This window comes from Pelophylax lessonae, assembly GCF_965119305.1.
Source record: "Pelophylax lessonae genome assembly, chromosome: 13".
In the NCBI taxonomy this organism is placed as follows: Eukaryota; Metazoa; Chordata; class Amphibia; order Anura; family Ranidae; genus Pelophylax; species Pelophylax lessonae.
In genome coordinates this window covers 12,152,858-12,170,130 of record NC_138780.1, presented here as the reverse complement: position 1 = coordinate 12,170,130, position 17,273 = coordinate 12,152,858, and the positions used below count along the sequence as shown (strand labels likewise).

Genomic DNA, 17,273 nt, shown 5'->3' with positions numbered 1-17,273 from the left:
AACAATAGTAGTCAATATGATGGATTGACACCAGTGGTGTATTTTGGTTTTGTGCTGCCCTAGGCAACACTAAAATTGTGTGCCCCTCCTATGTAAATTTGCCCCACTCCTTTTTTAAGGACTACAAGTCCCAGCATGAACCCCTAAGATCTCACAAGAGGGGGGGGGTGAGAGGGGGTGGGAGAGAGGGGTTGGGTGAGAGAGAGAGAGAGAGGGGCTGAGGGAGAGAGAGAGAGGGGTGGGTGAGGGAGGGAGAGAGAGATGGGGGATGAGAGAGAGGGGGTGGGTGAGGGAGGGAGAGAGAGAGAGAGAGAGAGAGAGGGGGGATGAGAGAGAGAGAGAGAGAGAGAGAGAGAGGGGGGGGAATGAGAGAGAGAGAGAGAGAGAGAGAGAAAGAGGGGGGATGAGAGAGAGGGGGTGAGAGAGGGGGGATGAGAGAGAGGATGAGAGAGAGAGAGAGAGAGAGAGAGAGGGGGGGTGAGAGAGAGTGAGGGGGGGGTGAGAAAGAGAGAGAGGGGGGGTGAGAAAGAGAGAGAGGGGGGTGAGAGAGTAGGGGGGAATGAGAGAGAGAGAGAGAGGGAGGATGAGAGAGGGGGATGAGAGAGAGAGAGAGTGGGGATGAGAGGTGAGAGCGAGGGAGAGAGAGAGAGAGGAGGGGTGAGAGAGAGAGAGAGAGGGTGGGTAAGGGAGGGAGAGAGAGATGGGGGATTAGAGAGAGGGGGTGGGTGAGGGAGGGAGAGAGAGAGGGGGGATGAGAGAGAGAGAGAGGGGCGGAATGAGAGAGAGAGAGAGAGAGAGAGAGAAAGAGGGGGATGAGAGAGAGGGGGTGGGTGAGGGAGGGAGAGAGAGGGGGGGGATGAAAGAGAGGGGGGTGAGAGAGGGGGGAAGAGAGAGAGAGAGGGTGGGATCAAGGAGAGAGAGGAGAGGGAGGTGAGAGAGAGAGAGGATGAGAGAGAGAGAGAGAGGGGGGTGAGAGAGAGAGTGAGGGGGGTGAGAAAGAGAGAGGGGGGGTGAGGGAGAGGGGGTGAGAGAGTAGGGGGGGAATGAGAGAGAGAGAGAGAGAGAGAGAGAGGGAGGATGAGAGAGGGGGATGAGAGGTGAGAGTGAGGTAGAGAGAGAGAGAGAGGAGGGGTGAGAGAGAGAGAGAGAGAGAGAGAGGGGGGAGGGACAGAGATTGGGGGAGAAAGAGGGGGGTAGGGGAGAGAGAGAGAGAGAGAGAGAGGGGGAGATGAGAAAGGCGGCTCTAGCAACCAGTGGCCAATAGAGTCTCAGGTGGAGGGGGGTGGCTTTTTTGCTGCCCCCCTGCAAAGTGCCGCCCTAGGCCTGGACCTTGTTGGCCTAGGCCAAAATACAGCACTGATTGACACATTTTATGAAAACGGATATGGCTACATGGCAAAGGCCCCAACAGGAAAATTGCCTTTTTATGATGGCTGCCATTTTGTTCTTAGCGTTCCCTGCATCTCCTTAGCTCAGTCTCTTTCTCTCTAAATTTAGTTGCGGTTGTCCTGTGCAGATGGAAGTTATTTTTTTTTTTTCTTTCTCAAAACAGGTCTATTTTAGGCCTGCATGAGAAGATTGTAATTTATTTAAAGCATTTCCAAGCCATCCCCATTATCATCTCCTCAGGCAGGAACAGGTGAGGAAATCTGCATTGTAATTAGGCACATTCTCCTCTGCCGCGACGTTGATGAATCATCCGTGGCTATAGATGTCACAGAACTGATCTCGCGTGTCAGAAAATAAACGGTTACATACACAGTTCTTCGTAAAAATTTACATGGGGCCTGTCTGAGTCACGCATGACCTCCACCTTTCAGAAAAGGTCATGTACACCCGTCGTAACACAAAAAACTGACTCCAGGCTCCGTTTATGTAAGGAATTGTACGTGTTTATTGTGGCAGTTCAGCTGACTTGTACTCCAACCCTTGTTAGAATGCTTTGTGCGCCAAGTGCACTATATAGGTAACATTTTATGGACAGCTATCACAGCTATATAAGCTTTTTATTCACCCCCTTTCCAAAACTATGGGCATTAATATGGAGTTGCATCCCTTTGCGGCTATGACATCTTGTACTTTTCTGGAGAGGATTTCAACAAGATTTTGGAGTGTGTCCATGAACATTTGTGTCCAGCCAGCCAAAAGAAAATTTGTCAGGTTAGGTACTGATGTTGGATGAATAGACCAGTTCCAAGGTGTTCAGTAGGGTTTAGGTTGGGGCTCTGTGTAGGACACTCGAGTTCCTCCACACCAAAATCATCATACCATGTCTTATATGGAGTTGGCCACCATTTATGAGGTCAGATATTGATGTTGTATGAGAAGACCTGGGGCTCAAATTCAGTAGGACTGAGGTCAAGGCTCTGCGCAGGCCACATACCTTTCCTCACAACATACTGGTCAAACCATGACTTTACGGAGTTGGCTATGCGCACAGGGGTTTAGTCATGCTAGAACAGAAAAGGGTATTCACCATACCTTTACCTCAAGGTTGGAAGAGTAGAATTGTCTAAGTTGACACAGTGAAAGGGTATCTAGTAGGCCTCTGTGCAGGCCATTTAAGTTCCTTTACACCATGGGTGTCCAACCTTTTGGCTTCTCTGGGCCACATTGAGTGTAGAGAAATTTTCTCAGGCCGCATATAAAATATATACTATAGTTAAGGTATATAAGTAATAAAATGCCGCTGCGCCCTTCCCAAGCCGCCGCACCCCCGGCACTAATTTAACACAACTAGAGGATGATCAAATGAAATGGAATCAGTATACAGAGGTTTACTTCTTGTGAGAGATATTAAAGAAACACTCTAACCATCATGACCACTTCAGTGATTTGAAGTGGTCATGGTGGTAAGAGTCAGAAACACTGCACATGCTCAGCCCCCCCCCCTCCCCTCCAAGGCAGCCTCTGCCTACCATTAGTTGGAAGCCGCTGTGGCCATGCCCCCGACCTGACTTCCTTCTTCCCCAGCAAAAACAAATTGGCATCGGGCAGTGGGCCGCATTGCCTGGGGTTCTGGGCCGCATGTGGCCCCCAGGCCGCAGGTTGGACATGCCTGCTTTACACCAAACTCATCATACCATGTCTTTATGGAGTTGGCCACCATTTATTATATCAGGTCCTAAGGTTGTATGAGAAGACCTGGCTTGACTTCAATTTATCCCAAAGAGGTGGCTTTTTACACAGGGGTACAGTCATGCTAGAACAGAAAAGGGCCTTCACCGAAATTTTGCATCAGAGATGGAACAGGTGTTGGTCAGGGATCTATGCAGGACACTCAAGTTCCTGTACACTTAACTTATCAAATTATGTCTTTATGGAGCTGGCTTTGTTCGTAGTCATACTGGAACAGGAAAGGGCCCACAGACTGGTCAAACCATGACTTTATGGAGTTGGCTATGTGCACAGGGGTTTAGTCATGCTAGAACAGAAAAGGTTATGCACCATACCTTTGCCTCAAGGTTGGAAGAGTAGAATTGTCTAAGTTGACACAGTGAAATGGTATCTAGTAGGCCTCTGTGCAGGCAATTTAAGTTCCTTTACACCAAACTCATCATACCATGTCTTTATGGAGTTGGCCACCATTTATGAGGTCAGGTCCTGATGTTGTATGAGAAGACCTGGCTTGACTTCCAATTTATCCCAAAGAGGTGGCTTTTTACACAGGGGTGCAGTCATGCTAGAACAGAAAAGGGCCTTCACCAAAATTTTGCCTCATTGTTGGAACGGGTGTTGGTCAGGGATCTATGCAGGACACTCAAGTTCCTGTACACTTAACTTATCAAATCATGTTTTTATGGAGCTGGCTTTGTTCGTAGTCATACTGGAACAGTTCCTTACACCAAACTCATCATACCATGTCTTTATGGAGTTGGTCACCATTTATTATATCAGGTCCTGATGTTGTATGAGAAGACCTGGCTTGACTTCCAATTTATCCCAAAGAGGTGGCTTTTTACACAGGGGTACAGTCATGCTAGAACAGAAAAGGGCCTTCATCAAACTTTTTCCTCAGAGTTGGAGCGGGTGTTGGTCAGGGTCAGGGATCTATGCAGGACACTCAAGTTCCTGTACACTTAACTTATCAAATCATGTCTTTATGGAGCTTGCTTTGCTCTTAGTCATGTTGGAACAGAAAAGGGTCTACAGACTGTTGCCGCAAGGTTGGAAGAGCATATTTATCTTAAATGTCTTTGTATGTTGTAGCATTAACAGTACTCTTCACTGGAAACATCTGAATGTAATCATTTGATGAGGGGGTCCATATACTTTGATCATATATAGTAGTAGATCAAAGGGACGAATAGTCTTTCTAACTAATTACTAAACAGCTTTAATCCCTTTCCTTGATCAATTGATCAATATTTGTAAAACATATGGGTATATGCTGGTAGAAGACACATCCAATTCACTTTAGTTTCAGTTGAAGGAAATTTTACCATCTTTTATTTTACAAATTGACAAAAGCTGATAGGCTGCATGATCCATATCATCTTCTCTTCTAGCAGCAGCACAATGGCAAGTGATAGTGAAGGTCCACCAGGACAAGGCTGATATTATTAAACAGACGTATTCAGTAAATACATAGCAGGCTTATATTATCTATTGGGGAGATTACACCACCATCGTTCCTGACTGGAATGGAGTCTCCCTCATACCGTAAGGATGTTTTAGTTCCTCCTGCTGTATTCTCCTTATTATAAAATAAATATATGACACATTCAACAGAATTAATGACTGTGTGCAGACCTGGGGAATCCAACCCTGACATCTCGTTATAGGACACCCAAGAGCTTTCACTTGGGGGTGGGAAACCCACTGTGAGAAAAAGCACAAGGTCACATCGCCTAAGCTTTTTTCCGCACAGAGCCTCTTTGGTCTAGGCTTTTTGGCTAATGCCTCGTACACACGCACCGATTGTTGGCCGACCGATCGGCCGTCTTTTGTCCGGTGCTGTTGTGTTGGTTGGTTGTCGGTTGAAATGTGCTCTAGACTTGCACTTGACTTTTGTTGGCCGACAGAAACCAACTTCAAAGTGATGTCATGTGATGGTTAACTTTCCGTGTGTTTTTTCTTCTCTGAGCAAGCCCAGTCTTGCTCATCTGAATTTTGTCGGCCGAAATCTGTACTGACTGACGAACAATCGGCCATTTTGTTGACGGCCAGCAAAAATTTTATAGCATGCACACCATATTTTGTTCGGCCAAAAAGTCGCAGTTGGTTGTCAGAAGCATCATACTAACAAGCCGATAATCGGCCGATCGGACGTTGGCCGAAAATTACGGCCGACAATCGGTGCGTGTGTACGGGCCTTAAGTCTAGAGTAATTTTTGCCTCCAGGCTGCAAGGCACCTGCAACTGCACCTGCACTGGCACTATTAATTTATTTAATTTATTTTTCTCCACCAGTTCGTTGCTAGCACTTTTGTCTGTGCTTCTTTAACTTAGATGGAGGGTGTGGGTCCTTGGGCCTACCCTGAAGTCTAGGAGGAAGATTTGTGGACATCAGATCCCTTTCTCCCCCTGAACTGGGGAAGGGGGAGTCTCTCTTTGAGGGAGCCCCTCATCTAGTACTTGGTGGTCGGCTTCGGCTGGCTGGCCTTTCGGCTAGGTGGACCAAGTTGAGCCTTGCCCCCTGTCAGGGTAGAGTCCTAATTCGGTGTTTTGTTTTTGTGCACCACTGCAGTTAGTGTAGTAAGTGTCCAGAATCTACCATAAACTAAATCTTTCATTTCCTGATGGAAATTTCCCAGGACAGAGTTGAATCTGATTAGCACACTACTTACCTTGCAGCAACAAACAAAGTTTGGTTAAGCCTGATCATCTTTTGAAAGTCCAGGCCGAGGTTTACTGCGTTTTCATCGCTGGTCAGTCCTCGAAACAATGGATAGGATCTGGTGCCTTCAAAAGACAGATGAAAAATCAATATATATCTGGATCAATATCTATTTTTCAAAGAAGTATTAACTTAATTTATATGTTAAGTGTTAGCCCTGGAAGCGTTTTTAGTCAATGCGGACATTTAGAGAAGATGGCTTAATTCAAGCCAAGAAAATCTTAAAAACTAAAAAAAAAAAATGAATTTCCAGTACTGGATGCCTTTTGTAGAGTAAGCCAAAAGTCTTAAGAAGGCAGAAAATGAATTTGGTAGAGACAAGTGAAATTACGAAGGGATGGTTAAGGCACCTCTTGTGGGAAATTTTCATTATAAGCAACACGTTAAATACCAAGTCCAGTCTACAGTTGGTTCCCATATGGGGTAGTCGGAGCCCGGTGTACCTTAATGTTTGTTCCTCACATGATGGGTTCATGTGACACTCATGTGTCACCGGCAAAGGTTCACCTGAAGTGCCGAGACTCGACCTGTTATTATGTTCATGTTTCTTGTTTCGAATCTGTGACCATTGTGATAACTTTTTCTTCCTTATTATGCTACTACAACATTTGTACTTACCCTTCATGCAAAAATTCAATAAAAATTTGGTTATTAAAAAAAAAAAAAAAACCAAGTCCAGTCTAAACCTTTATTTTAATTTTGTAAAGAGTGGGGGACAGGTTAAAACGTTTACTGGGTTTGTCCCTATTGGGTGGATTTTTCCTTAATTCCTATCCTAATGACAGGGTATCACAAGGATAGGAAGTGATGGGATATCTCAATAAAGGTTAGGTAAAACAAACATATTCTAGATTCTAGGAATCTAGAATATTATTTAATATAATTAAATAATATATATATATATATATATATATATATATATATATATATATATATATATATATTTATAATAATATATAATATATAATTAATATAATTTATTATATATTAATAATAATTTTTTCTCTTTTTCCCCAATGCTTTGAATTAGAGGTTTTATGTCCTGATTATACTGGTTCCTGAAGAAGCCAATGTATTTTTCTGGCGAAACGCGTCGAACCAAGCAATTGTATAATGATATGGATAGTCTTACCACTATTGGTTCATTTCTTTATGTATGAATCTATACGCTGCTATATGTGTCTTTATGTGTTTTTTTTGTATACGTATGTACTCCCCTTTTTATACTAATAAATTTATACCTTTTTAAGATTTCGTTGTTGCTCACCCCATGCTTTACTAGTCCAATAAAGTCCTCTTACTAATGGGAAATCTCACCTGGAGTTTCTATCCCACAAACTCGGTGAACATGTTTATTTCCCTTTTTTATCTGTTTAATATATATTAATAACAATAATTTAATATATTATAAATATATTGTAATTTAAGGAATATCTAAAAAACATGTTTAAGGAAGGGAACATCTTTCACATTTTTTATTGCTCCCATTTCTTGCCCGGGCCCTCCTAGGTGACACTAGAGCACATGGATAATGTCCAAAGGCCAAGAAGGGAAGACTGTGCTACTTACTTCCCGAATCGATGGTTCTGATAGGACTCAAGTCCTTCGGGAACACAACTGAAGAGGACAGTAGACATCTGATGAGGAGAAGAACCACAGCAAAAGGCACGTGGGACATTCTTGTGTTCTTCACGTTGCAGTAGAATTGAGAGGATGGTATCTGAGCTTTAACTGATGTTCATTCTGGTCTTGTCGGCGGCTCTAAAATAAGAAGACAACGCCACACATGAGAATAATACAACTGTACTAATGCTTGATAGTAAATTACATTTTTCAATCAACAGAGAAGCTCCCGACAGGTAGTAATTTTCATCTACAGCAGGATGTTGAATGTTGACAAAAGAGGCTAAATCAGTCCTGTGCCACAGTTGGTCTAAATTATACCTGGAACCACTTCACAATGGTTGAGACCCAACTGCGTTCTTCTGTTTTTTGAGATACAAAAAAATACATTTTATTGTACAGAGAATGAAAGTTTTAGCGCAATATTTTTTAAGGACAAAATAAGAAGCAGCGTACAATTTATGTCTGGAGATACATTGGATCTCTACCTATGTAGGTGGCTGCAAAGCACTAGTAGATCGTCTACAGACCACTGGAAGGATATGGCTGAGAACCATCACCATTCCACTTTTAAGCTAGAAGCTAATGAAGACATTTTAAGGTATAGCCAGTACCCTTGAGACCTATTAAATTGTTGTGCCATATAAACAAATAAAACATCAAAAACATCACACATTTTTATTTTAAAAATATTTCTTGCTAGAAAATTACTTATAACCTCCAAAGATTATACTTTTTTTTTTAGCAGAGACCCTAGGAAATAAAATGGTGATCATAGCAATTTTTTTCACGTCATACAATATATGTGCAGCGGTTTTGCAAATGAAATTTTTTTTGAAAAAATACAATTTAATAAATTAACCACTTGCCGACCAGTCACATTAACTGTACTGCGGCAAAGTGGTTCGTTATCGTCCAGCGACGTAGACCTACGTCGCTGGACTCCTCCCCCTGTAGGCAGCGCTCGTGATCCGCCGGAGGCGCGCTCCCGCTGTGCTCAGTCACAGCGGGAGTCGGGCCAGGGGAGGAGCGGCGGCAATCTCCGCTGCTCTTCCCCGATCGTCTGGGAATCTAGTTTGGAGATTTGTTTACACAAGCGGGCGGATCTCCTCAGTGACAAGGAGTGACAGATTGCAGTGTTGAGCATAGCTGAACATCCGATCTGTCCTTATGTCACTCAGTCACCCCCCCCCCCCACCCGTCAGTAAGCACCAGGCATACATTAACCCCTCCCTCTCCAATAAAATTAACCCCTTACCTGCCAGTGTCATTTTTACAGTAACAGTGCATATATATATAGCACTGATTACTGCAGTAATGTCACTTGTACCCCCAAAAGTGTCAAAAATGGCAGTCAAGGGTCCGATCTGTCCGCCGCAATGTCGCAGTCCCGCAAAAAAAAATCGCAGATCGCCGCCATTACGCGTTAAAAAAAAAAAAACACCAAAAATTACAGAAATCTCTCCCTTAGTTAGTAAACGCAATAACTTTTGCGCAAACCAATCAAAATACGCTTATTGTGATTTTTTTTACCAAACATAGGTAGTAGAAAACAAATTGGCCAAAAATAAAAAAAAATTTTGATTTTTACATTTTTTTGGGGGGGAATTACATATAAAAAAATGTTAAAAATATTGATATTTTTTCAAAATAAACGCTCTTTTTTATTTTATAGCGCAAAAAGTAAAAATCGCACAGGTGATCAAATACCACCAAAAGAAAGCTCTGTTTGTGGGAAAAAAAGGACGTAAATTCCGTTTGGGTATGGCATCGCACGACCGCGCAATTGTCAGTTAAAGTTGCACAGCGCCGAATCGCAAAAAGTGGCCTGGACGTAAGACAGCACAATCCTCCGGTGGTAAAGTGGTTAAAAAAAAAATAATAAAACACAATATTTACCCCAATTTATTTGCAAAATGTGAAGATAATGTTACACTATAGATACCTATCATGTCCTGCTTTGAAATTATGTGCACTCGTGGAATGGCGACAAACTATGGTACTTAAAAATCTCCATAGGCGACAGTTTAAATGCCTTTCCAGGTTACCTGTTTAGAGTTACAGTGGAGGTCTAGCACTAGAATTATTGCTCTTGCTCTAACGGTTGCGGTGATACCTCACGTGTGTGGTGCGAACACCGTTTACATATGCGTGTGTGACTTACGTAAGCGTTCGCTTCTGCACTCCTGACCTTTGACCTTTGGGGTGGGTCCATGACCTGGGGTGGGTCCGTGATCCATTTCCTGTATCAAAACCATCCCCTGTGTCTTTACCGGCAATAGGCAACCCTAACCCTAAACCCTAACCCCTTACCCTAACCCTAAGCACGAAGGGATGGAGGCACTTTAAAAAAAAATTCTTATCTATTTTACTTTTTATTTTTACCTTGTCCCTGTAATTTCTTTTCTATCATTTTTATTCCTATTATAGGGAATGTAAAAATCCCTTGTAATAGAAATGAGGATGACAGGTCCTCTTTATGGAGAGATCTGGGTCGAAAAGACCCCAAATCTCTCTTTTACCTTTAAAAATAAAAGATAAAAAAAAAAACAAAAAAACATTTTTTTGACCTTTGGCTTTAAGAAAAAAAAAAAATTGTTTACATCATGAGAAAGCCAGCCGCCAGCTGTAAAAAAACATATCTTCAATACATATTAGTAATCGACCAATATAGTTTTTTTTATTACCGATAACGATATTTTGGACATCGCATATCGGTATAGGCCGATATTGGCCGATATTTTCGTACATTAAATTTTTTTTATTTATTTATTTATTTTTTACAGGTACTCTTGTGGAGGGATCTAGGGGTCTAAAAGACCCCAAACCCCTCCTCTGCACTCAAAAGCATTCAAAACGCCAAGTTTGGCTGTTTTGAATGCTGTCATTTTTTTGAATTTGGCGCCGAGTACCCGAAAGTGATGTCATGACATCACTTCCGGGTTTTTACATGGAGATCCAATCAGAGCCGAATGCGGCTTTGATCGGGTCTTCTCTTCAGGGACCGTGCAGGCGGCGGGAGACGTCCCTTCCCGCTCCTTGTAATGACAGCCGAGTGGTCTCTCAGCCGCATCGGTTGCCATTACAAGACAGCCGACCATCCGCTATGGACGCCGGTACCGGGGTGGTGTCTCTAGCTGCAGGCATCACTCCGGTACATGCACTTTCCAGATATATCGGCAATATTGGTCACCATGGTGGCTGATTCTGATATATCGGGGAAAGTGCAGATTGGCCCTCGATATATCGGCTTTGCCAATAATCGGTCGATCTCTAATACATATCAATTGTCACTGTGGTCACATACAATGAAGACACTAAAAACAGGATGGCTGAGTCACACCTAAAACACTTTCAACGCGTTTCGTAAATCTTAGTTCACTTCAATAGGAGATGATATTGCTGAACGAATGTACTCCATATAGTAAAAGAGAGACCCAAAAAGTATGCAGGTGTATCCATCAGATACTGGTTGCAAAGGAGCCCTCTCAAGAAAGCCTGGCCCTATGGACCAAGAAAGCCTGGCCCTATGGACCAAGAAAGCCTGGCCCTATGGACCAAGAAAGCTAGGCCCTATGGACCAAGAAAGTCTGGCCCTATGAACCAAGAAAGCCTGGCACTATGAACCAAGAAAGCCTGGCCCTATGAACCAAGAAAGCCTGGCCCTATGGACCAAGAAAGCCTGGCCCTATGGACCAAGAAAGCCTGGCCCTATGGACCAAGAAAGCCTGGCCCTATGGAGGAGGCGGAGAACCACTCACCAAGGACACGAAAAAGGGGCGGCAGGATGAGATTGGCAAATGTCTCACTGATAAATCACTCAGATTTGTAAATAGACCCCAAAGTGTATGTTGGGGCAAAACAAAATGTTTTGTCTTTTTAAAAAGGCTGCCAATACAGAAATCAACTGATTGATCCTGCCAGAAGAAGTCCAGTGAGCTCCAAACTTCCTGTTGGGCATTGACAACATTTCCTCTGCTGCAATGAAATCCCCAGGAGTGTTGTCAGACCGGTTTTCTTCTGCTGGACAACAGAACAGCTCTCTCTCTCTCTCTCTTCATCTCCATAACATAAGTGCTCTATAGTCCAGAAGGGGAGAACTGAGAAGGTCTATTTGGGGTTTCTGAGCAGCAGAGGCATCATTTTCACCTGCTGCTCACCAACCTCATCTAAAAACTACCAAGATTGGTATAAAAATCTAAATAAAATTGCGTAAGATAATTGGCATACTCATAGAGTTGGTTCGCCAACAGCTACAAAGCCTGAGTGTCATGTCTAACGTCTGCGGTGGTGATAAAGTCTTGCGAAAGCCCTTCAGCGCCTCAAGGCCTGGCCATGTCTCAAACGCGGCGACATAGTTTATCTCCCAATGAAAAAACTCATGTCTGTTTTAATTTCACACAGCATAATTTTGTCTCCATAGACATTTAATGCGATGGACCTCTTGAACCGCGATGCTCGGAAATGCGCGGTGTGATTAATACAAATGTTGATCTAATCTGATATCGCGTCCAGACAGCCTGCTCCATGTAAAATATATTTATTGCCATTACAGCCGAAACATATTATCTGCTAGGTCTTCAGCGCCTAAGCTGGCTGGCCATCTCTCTCTTGCACGCGGATCGTTCAGGAAACAACAGCCGCCTTCGAGAATTCCAGTGTGACAACTGGCAGTTATTTCATTTGCAGACATAAAGAAACACGACTTGTTGTTTCGAAGCTTTAATTATGCATGTCTTTTCCGTTGTCATTTCAGCGCCTGTAGCGAGGGATACAAAGCGGAGAGAAAACAGTTCTGCAATTAATGAGCGACCGCACCTTCCTGGTTGATGAGATATTGTAAAGGGAGGGGGGAAAGATTCTAGTTTGTAATTCATACTTCTAAATTGTCTTATTTTCATTTTCTAATCCAGGTTCTTGAAGGGTCTGCTCATCGGATAATCAAACCAGTGAATTATATAATTACATAGCTAGTCAGGTTGAAGGTCCATCCTTGTGGAAGGCATGTAGAAGGCATGTAGAAAGCTGCAGCTGTAGTTTCACCCCCCCTCCCATGTCAACAAATAGATTTGAAAAATGTTTCATGGAATGAAGAATTTTCTAATCCAGGTTCTTGAAGGATCTGGTCATCGGATAGTCAAACCAGTGAATTATATAATTACATAGCTAGTCAGGTTGAAGGTCCATCCTCGTGGAAGGCATGTAGAAAGCTGTAGCTGTAGTTGCACCCCCCCTCCCATGTCAACAAACAGATTTGAAAATTGTTTCATGGAATGAAGTATATTCTAATCCAGGTTCTTGAAGGGTCCGCTCATCGGATAATCAAACCAGTGAATTATATAATTACAAAGCTAGTCAGGTTGAAGGTCCATCCTCGTGGAAGGCATGTAGAAAGCTGCATATGTAGTTGCACCCCCTCCCATGTCAACAAACAGATTTGAAAAATGTTTCAAGGAAGGAAGAGGATACTTCAGAAGTCTGTATAGCATACAGGGTCCTGTGGAAACCTAGGGTTCCTCCAGAGGTTACTAAGGGTTCCTTGAACTGTGGCTGATTTACCCTTCACCTGATGATGTCTGCATAGTTACAGGGGCAACGCCACTTGGCCATGATGCCAACATCATGACTCCAATGATCTTTTTAGCTGTCTTTAGGGGGACATTCTTCCTGCTGGCAACCAGTGTAAGCAGCATTCTTCCCATTTATCACCAATGTAAGCAGCATTCTCCCCACTGATCCCCATTTTAAGGAGCAATCTTCTCACAGGCCACCAATGTAAGGAGAACTCTTCTCACTGACCACCAATGTAAGGAGCACTCTTCTCACTGACCACCAATGTAAGGAGCACTCTTCTCACTGACCACACCAATATAAGAGACATTCTTCCAACTGTCCACAAAAGTAAGAAGCATTCTTAACACTGGTCACCAATGTAAGGAACATTCTTACCATTTGGCCACCAATGTAAGGGACATTTTCCCACTTGCCCCCAATGTAATGAGTATTCTTCACACTGACCTCCAATGTAAGGAGCATTCCTCCCACTGACCACCAATGTAAGGGACAATCTTCCCACTGACTTTCAATGTAAGGAGCATTCTTCCGACTGGCCACCAACGTAAGGGGCATTCTTCCCACTGGCCACCAATGTAAGGAACATTCTTTCCATTGACCTCCAATGTAAAGGACATTCTCCCCACTAGCCACCAATGTAAGGGACATTCTTCCCACTGGCCAACAATGTAAGGGGCATTCTTCCCACTGGCCACCAATGTAAGGAACATTCTTCCCACTGACCTCCAATGTAAGGGACATTCTCCCCACTGGCCACCAATGTAAGGGACATTCTTCCCACTGGCCAACAACGTAAGGGGCATTATTCCCACTGGCCACCAATGTAAGGGGCATTTTCTCCCACTGGCCACCAATGTAAGGTACATTCTTCCCACTGACCAACAACGTAAGGAACATTCTTCCCACTGGCCACCAATGTAAGGGACATTCTTCCCACTGGCCAACAACGTAAGGGGCATTATTCCCACTGGCCACCAATGTAAGGGGCATTTTCTCCCACTGGCCACCAATGTAAGGGACATTCTTCCCACTGACCAACAACGTACGGAACATTCTTCCCACTGGCCACCAATGTAAGGGAAATTCTTCCTATTGGCCACCAATGTAAGGAACATTCTTCCCACTGACCTCCAATGTAAGGGACATTCTCCCCACTGGCCACCAATGTAAGGGACATTCTTTCCACTGATCTCCAATGTAAGGGACATTCTTCCCACTGGCCAGTGGCCACCAATGAAAGGAGCACTCCTCCCACTGATCACCAATGTAAGGGACATTCTTCCCACTGGCCACCAATGGAAGGGGCATTCTTCCCACTGATCACCAGTGTCAGGAGGGCATTCTTCTTGTTATCCACCAATTTAAGGGACATTCTTCCTACTGACCAGTAATTTAAGGAATATTTTCCCACTGACCACCAATGTAAGTGGCATCCTTACTACTGACCACTCCTACAAGATGGAGCAACCTTCTGCAGATCTCTAGAGAAATCAGTGGAGGAATAATCTTCAGGATTTATTAGTATGTACAGTATTTGTCAGGAGAGACATGGGGCAGAGCAATGTTCTGCAGCTCCCTATAAACCTCAGTGATGGAATAGTCTGCAGAATATATCAATATGCATCTGTCAGGAGTTAAATGGGACTGAACGATGTTCTGAAGGTGAATGGAGAGTTTGATGATGGTATAATAAATACAATTTATCAATATACAGTGCAGATTCTATTTATCATCATTAGTCATTTAGGTCAACATTGGATCATTCAGAGATCCTCACTGAACTTCTGGAGAGAGTTTGCTGCACTGAAAGTAAAGGGGCTGAATAATTTTGCACGCCCAATTTTTCAGTTTTTTATTTGTTAAAAAAGTTTAAAATATCCAATAAATTTCGTTCCACTTCATGATTGTGTCCCACTTGTTGTTGATTCTTCACAAAAAATTACAGTTTTATATCTTTATGTCTGAAGCCTGAAATGTGGCAAAAGGTCGAAAAAAGTTCAAGGGGGCCAAATACTTTTGCAATGCACTGTACCTGTATATCAAAAGATAGATGAGACAGAACTTTGAAAGGGCTTAAAAGTGGAATAATCTCAAAAGATGTATAGGATAGACCTGCTAGGGAAGAGATGGGGTTAATTCTGCAGATTATATCAATATATATCTGTCAGGGGTTGGGTGAGACAGAGCAACGTTCTGCAGATCTGTAGAAAGTCAGAGATGAAATAATCTGCACAATGTATCAATATGTATCTACCAGGGGATGGCTAAGACAGAGCAATGTTCTGCAGATCTTAGGAGACATCACATACTGACCAATGTTCACTCCTACCACCACATTAAATTTTTTTTTTTAGGAAACGATATCCGCTTAATGCAGAAAACCCAATAAATATACCGCGAGCGCAATATTTAATATCAGCGTTTTCCCAAGGCGCCTTTAGCTGCAGAAAAGAAGATTACATAACTCGGCGTACTTTCCCTTTTCTTGCCTCCCAACGCCACTTAGGGGCACCAATTGAGCAGTAATGATGGCACTGATACCACAATGAAAGTGTGAGTGGCTTGGCACTCTAGAAGCTCTCTCGTATTTATGGAAAGAGAAAAAAGAAGCCGGTCTTGGGCCACTTTTAACCGCGCACCGATTATGCCCCGGCTCGAAGAATTAGAAGCGTCGAATGTCACCAGGGGGGAAACCGCCGGACCCGGGTCTGCAATATCCTCCTGCCGCGACTGGCTCAGCACGTGGAACGTGAGACACGCTGGTAGTAATAAGTCAGCGCGGGAGTGTGGAAAATAACTCCCAATTATCTCCTACCAGATGGAAGTAAATGCAGACTAAATGAAGTCTACAGTGGATTCCGCCCCTCCCGGGGAAGCTAATTTGAGGCCATTTCCTGGGCCCAAATTGAGGCGAAAATTGTCCTTTCTGAATTTTGCTAGGAGATAGCAGAGTGGCGTCTTACGAGAAGACGACTCAGTGGCTGTCAATAATTGAATAGGCGCAGTGAGACGCCGGCTATTTAGGTCACGTGAGCTTGACGGAAAATCAGCTGCTGAAAAGAGTTACAGGAGAGGGACTAGCCACCTGTGGATGACTATAGAACCCATATCGATCAGCCATAACAGAGAGGTGAAACTGCTGAGCTGTCAAGGCCCTAATCACGCTTTGTTAGAACATGACCAGTAGCGGCCCGTCCATTGGGGCGCAGAGGCGCCACCCCCCTTATCCATGCGTCCAGCCCCCTAATCTACATGCAGGGCACCAGACACATGGAGTTCAATGGGGTTTTTTTTTTTTTGAAGCACGTGATTAGAGCCAGAGGCTCTACTGGCTTCAAAAAAGGGTGGACTCGGGCGTAGAGCACTGCGCCCTGAATCCACCCAGTTATGTGACAATAGCCAGGGCTGTCTTTATTATGGATTGGACCCTGGGCAAACATTTTCTGGACCCTCCCAAATCCACTTATCAACTATTTTCAGGCAGTGCTGGCTCAAGGGGCAGCTGCTTTGGGCCCCACAACAATGACTGGGCCCGGGGCAGCTGCCCCTTTTGCCCTGCCTTAAAGACGGCCCTGACAATAGCGAATGAATATTCGCGATTGTCACACAAATCCTCCTCCTGACTAATCAGGAAGCGGGTTCTGAAACCCGTTTCCCGATTGGCCATGGAGGAGGCGGGAGGAGATGCAGGAGACTGAGGGGAAAGAAGAAGCTGCCGCCGCTGCTGCTGCTTGCCTTCCCTCCACATGTCCAGGCAGGGTGAGTGAGCAGGTGCCCGGGGGGGGGGGAAGGGTATGGTGTGTGGGCTTGTGGAGTCCGTCTGCCTTCCCCCCGGCCCATGGAGCACCAGCCACCACTGCACATGACCACAACTGGATGGACTGGTGTCTTTATTCAACCTTACCAACTATGTATATGCCTATAAACCTACAGTATATGCCTATAAACCTGAAAAAACCTCATGGAGGCCAGCTATGCGTTTTTTACCCATATTTCCATTTTTGGAAACTCGCCCTGTGTAGTCACATGACTCCCCTGTAGGTTGCGACATCTTTCCCACAATCCCCCCCCCCCCTTCAATACAAACATGGCGTCCTCAGACTACTCACCTCGGAAAAGCAGTCACATCTTCCCTGTGTGTGTGTTATGACAGCCAAGCGGTTTATCGCTTTTACACACCATGTATATAAATAAACGCGAGTGTGCGATTGACCTTCCGCGCAAACAGCTGCATGGA

The 17,273-nt window shown here is 44.1% G+C and overlaps 1 protein-coding gene across 3 annotated transcripts in view; it reads right to left on the bottom strand.

Annotated features, from left to right (window-relative positions):
- Positions 1–17,273, bottom strand: part of SEMA6C (semaphorin 6C) — a 190,100-nt gene that overhangs the window by 109,874 nt on the left and 62,953 nt on the right. For 2 of the 3 annotated variants that reach the window (XM_082275662.1, XM_082275664.1), the window contains exons 2-3: positions 7,409–7,600; positions 5,790–5,904 (exon numbers count right to left, since the gene is read on the bottom strand). In XM_082275662.1, the coding sequence (XP_082131788.1) occupies positions 5,790–5,904; positions 7,409–7,517 (224 nt within the window). In that variant the 5' untranslated portion in view covers positions 7,518–7,600. Of the gene's footprint in view, positions 1–5,789; positions 5,905–7,408; positions 7,601–17,145; positions 17,182–17,273 lie in introns of those variants that run through there. The other variant, XM_082275663.1, reaches the window with a different exon arrangement.